Raw genomic sequence first — 3340 nt, 5'->3', positions numbered from 1 at the left:
CCCAAGCCCCCCCCCCCCCCCCATCTCTGATGATGGTGAACAGCGCCATCTGATGGTTTACTGATGCATCACACAGGAGTAGTTTCTTTTTTTTTCATTTATTTATTTTTTTAAATAGCAGAAAGTGCAAGTACATTAGCTTGAAATGAGCCAAACTACAAAGAGCCATTTCAAAGTACAACTGCAATTTTTTTTAAATTTGTATTCATTTTTTTATCCAAGGTTTTAGAAGTTTTTGAATAGAGTTGTAGCTGGCGGCTGAAGATGGGTACGTGTGCTTCCAGGCCGTCCTGATGTCAATGGGGAGCTCGTTCCTCCATTTAGGAGCCAGGACAGCTAACAGGGATTTCCGTGAGGGATCGGGTGTCCCTTCAACATTTTTTAAGACAAGGACCCTTTAACTGAAAGAGAGACCGAGCAGGCCTCAAGCCTTTACAGAACTAGAATACATTATTACATAATATATTATTATCAGGTGCATAGAATACTAAGCTATTAAAACAATAATTAGTGACACATACATGTGGCTCTGTGAACCCTTGTAGAGGGCTACCTTACCTATAGGTCAGTGAGTCTATCTTTTTTTAATTTTTTTACAATAGGCTGATTTCAATTTGCTAATAATATTCATTTTAAGACATAACTTTCAAAAAAATGAACATTAATTTGGTGCCCCCCTGCAGTAACTGTGAAGACGCCCTAGTTGAAGATCTCTGCTTCAGACATAAAGGGACACTGCTCATCACTGCAGACAGAAACGTTACTCATAGCCTCAGACACAGCGTGCTGCCGTGGCGTCCGGCTGCATGCTGGACGACGTGGAGCAGTCAAAGGAGCAGTGCATGATGGGACAGAAGGGCTCATGGGCACTGAGAGTCTCGGACAGCAGGCGCTGCTCCTCAGACAGAGAGTCCACCTGCAGAGAAAACAACAAGCAGAGATTTACTTTACTCCTGGGATTAACTTTGATCTCCGTCTCTCGCCTGTTCTGGTTCTGGTTGTTTATAAAAGTAGTTTTAATGCCCTCTGTGTCTTTTGAAAACTACATAATGGTTCACAGATGAAGTAACAATTTGTTGTTTAAAATGAAATGCACACTAGTGCAGTATGTGGTGACGGCAGAAGAACCCTGAATAAAAACATGGCAACGTGATCTAACAGATCACTGAACGGGCCTACCAGGCACAGGGACCAGGAGTGCCAGGGGTCCACACTCACATGTTGTTAAAAACTTTTTGTACATATGCCCACATGTCTATGTCGTAGCATCTGTCCCTGTTCAAATGAACTGGAAACTAATATCCAAGATGAATACATGTTGTAGATACCTCTCTCTTCAGCTTCCGGTTCCTCTGCTCCAACTGCTCGCAGGCCTGGAGGAGGACAAGAAAAAGAAAAGGGAGGAGAGAAGAAGAGAACAGGGAGAGGCAGGAATGATGACTGAAATAAGGACGGGTTTAAGAGGCCATTTCATCACTTAGAGGTTTAGATTATTTTACATGTAGTGCAGATATACTCAGGATCAGAGCCGATTCTAGGATCAGACATGGAAAACAACACGGATACAGTGCCTTGCAAAAGCAGTAATCCCCCTAAAAAGGGTCTAAAATCAGCCTTGCTCGGTACACATTCTGTTATCCTACTCTCATCCTTACCATAAAGCGGAGCCCCTAAATTTGACACATCAAGAGACAATCATGAGATTACACTGATAACAGATGTCTTCAGTGGATCCGTCTCTTATTGTGATTGAGATGCTCGTTTAATTAGAAAATTCAATACATTTCTGCCTCTGCAGTAATGAATTTGCTCTTTTTAAACAAAATCTGGTGTGTTTTTAGAGCTACATATTCATAGAAGTGCATAACTCTTAGTGAGGAACAGAAAACTATGTTCTCACTCTCTGAGTCTATTATTGGTCCTCACAAAGGTGGAAGTACAAGAGCATGCAGACAGCGGACAGACAGACACACACACACACACACACATCTGCAGTACCTCATGCAGAAGGTCAGCTCTCTGTATTTGCCTCTTCCGGCTCTTCTGGGCCGAGACTCTGTTCTTCTCTCTCTTCAGCCTCCTGCCTTTATCCTCCGGACCCTGAAAAACATTCAAATGTCTAAAAACAACTACACCTGTGTTATGTTGTTGAGTTGTGCGCTTACGCTATCCAAAATGTCTCCAAGAATGCTCAAACCCAGAGAAATCGGTCATTTTATTCCAAGGTAACGCTCCATAACATTTGGTTGCCTGTGAATGGCATCATATCCCCTTCTGTGCATGTGTCAGTGTTGTAGTTCTCTGCCGTAAACTGCCATTAATTGACAAATTTAAGCCACATATTTATGACACACATTTTAAGATCTGGGTCTTTAACCGGATGAAGGATTTTAGTCATCGGAAGTCTGGATCTGAAGTTATCAGAGAAACAGCTGAGCAGCCCCCCCGCCGAGCCGAACGGCATGGGGGAAACACAGATTTCAGTATTCTAGTCATTCAATCAGCAAGTGCCATTTTTGTAGTTTGAACTGTAAACCCATGAAAATATTGTTTTTCACGCTTCATTGCAATCACATTTCCATTTTTATTGTAGAGACAACACACAATCATTTAACTCTCACACACAAAACAGACCTATGGTGACTAGAGAGATCACCCTCTGTCTGTTAGCACCACCCTGACCTTTGACCTCTCTGTGGGATCGGCTGCAGGTTGAACCAGAATGATGAGGATGATGATGATAAAGATACTTTAACACACCATCAGTGGGACCTTACCTCACATCCTTCACAGAGGAGATCATTCCTGCTATTCTTCTGAGGAGACTGGACGGAAAAATCCCAGTCGGACATCACAGACATTCACATTAAAAATATGAAAAATAAACAGGCAGATATCCTGCACGCGGCCTCTGTCCGACCATACAGTTACTGGATTTGTGGACTGCGCATCTAGCCCGGAGGAGTTTAAAATAAACCTAGGTAGAAGACTGTTTCACTTCAGCTTTCTTTTCACTTTTCAATTCCGCTGCTGTTAGAGAAGAAGGAGTCACATGACACCGGCAGCAACAGCTGACCAGGGCATGTTAGGGACTGACTGACCGTCAAAGAGCAGTTGAAAGCATCAGTGTTGCCTTGTCAACCATGCAACTTTTTCTTTCTCTGGGTCAAAATTTAAAATGAAAAGGTTTTGGTCGTCTTTTTTTTTTTTAGACACTTGTCACTTTTCCCGACGTTGTCCATCTTTTAGTCTTCTTATACAGAAGAGAGTTCAGATACAGTATTAGGGGACCACTAAGGTCTATATAAAAGAGACTTCAGATACAGTATTAGGGACCACT

At 42.5% G+C, this 3340-nt stretch overlaps 1 protein-coding gene across 1 annotated transcript; it reads right to left on the bottom strand.

Moving 5' to 3' along the window:
* Positions 1 to 672: 672 nt before the first annotated feature.
* On the bottom strand, positions 673 to 2926 carry batf3 (basic leucine zipper transcription factor, ATF-like 3). The gene is made up of 4 exons (XM_034899412.1): positions 2778 to 2926; positions 1999 to 2100; positions 1329 to 1373; positions 673 to 916 (listed from the first exon to the last, which is right to left on the bottom strand). Exons 1-4 carry the CDS (start codon positions 2859 to 2861, stop codon positions 773 to 775), a joined length of 375 nt encoding a protein of 124 aa, XP_034755303.1. The 5' UTR covers positions 2862 to 2926; the 3' UTR covers positions 673 to 772.
* Positions 2927 to 3340: the final 414 nt, after the last annotated feature.

The sequence above is a fragment of the Etheostoma cragini genome, chromosome 18, assembly GCF_013103735.1.
Source record: "Etheostoma cragini isolate CJK2018 chromosome 18, CSU_Ecrag_1.0, whole genome shotgun sequence".
NCBI lineage: Eukaryota > Metazoa > Chordata > Actinopteri > Perciformes > Percidae > Etheostoma > Etheostoma cragini.
This window is presented reverse-complemented; position numbering and strand designations above follow the sequence as displayed.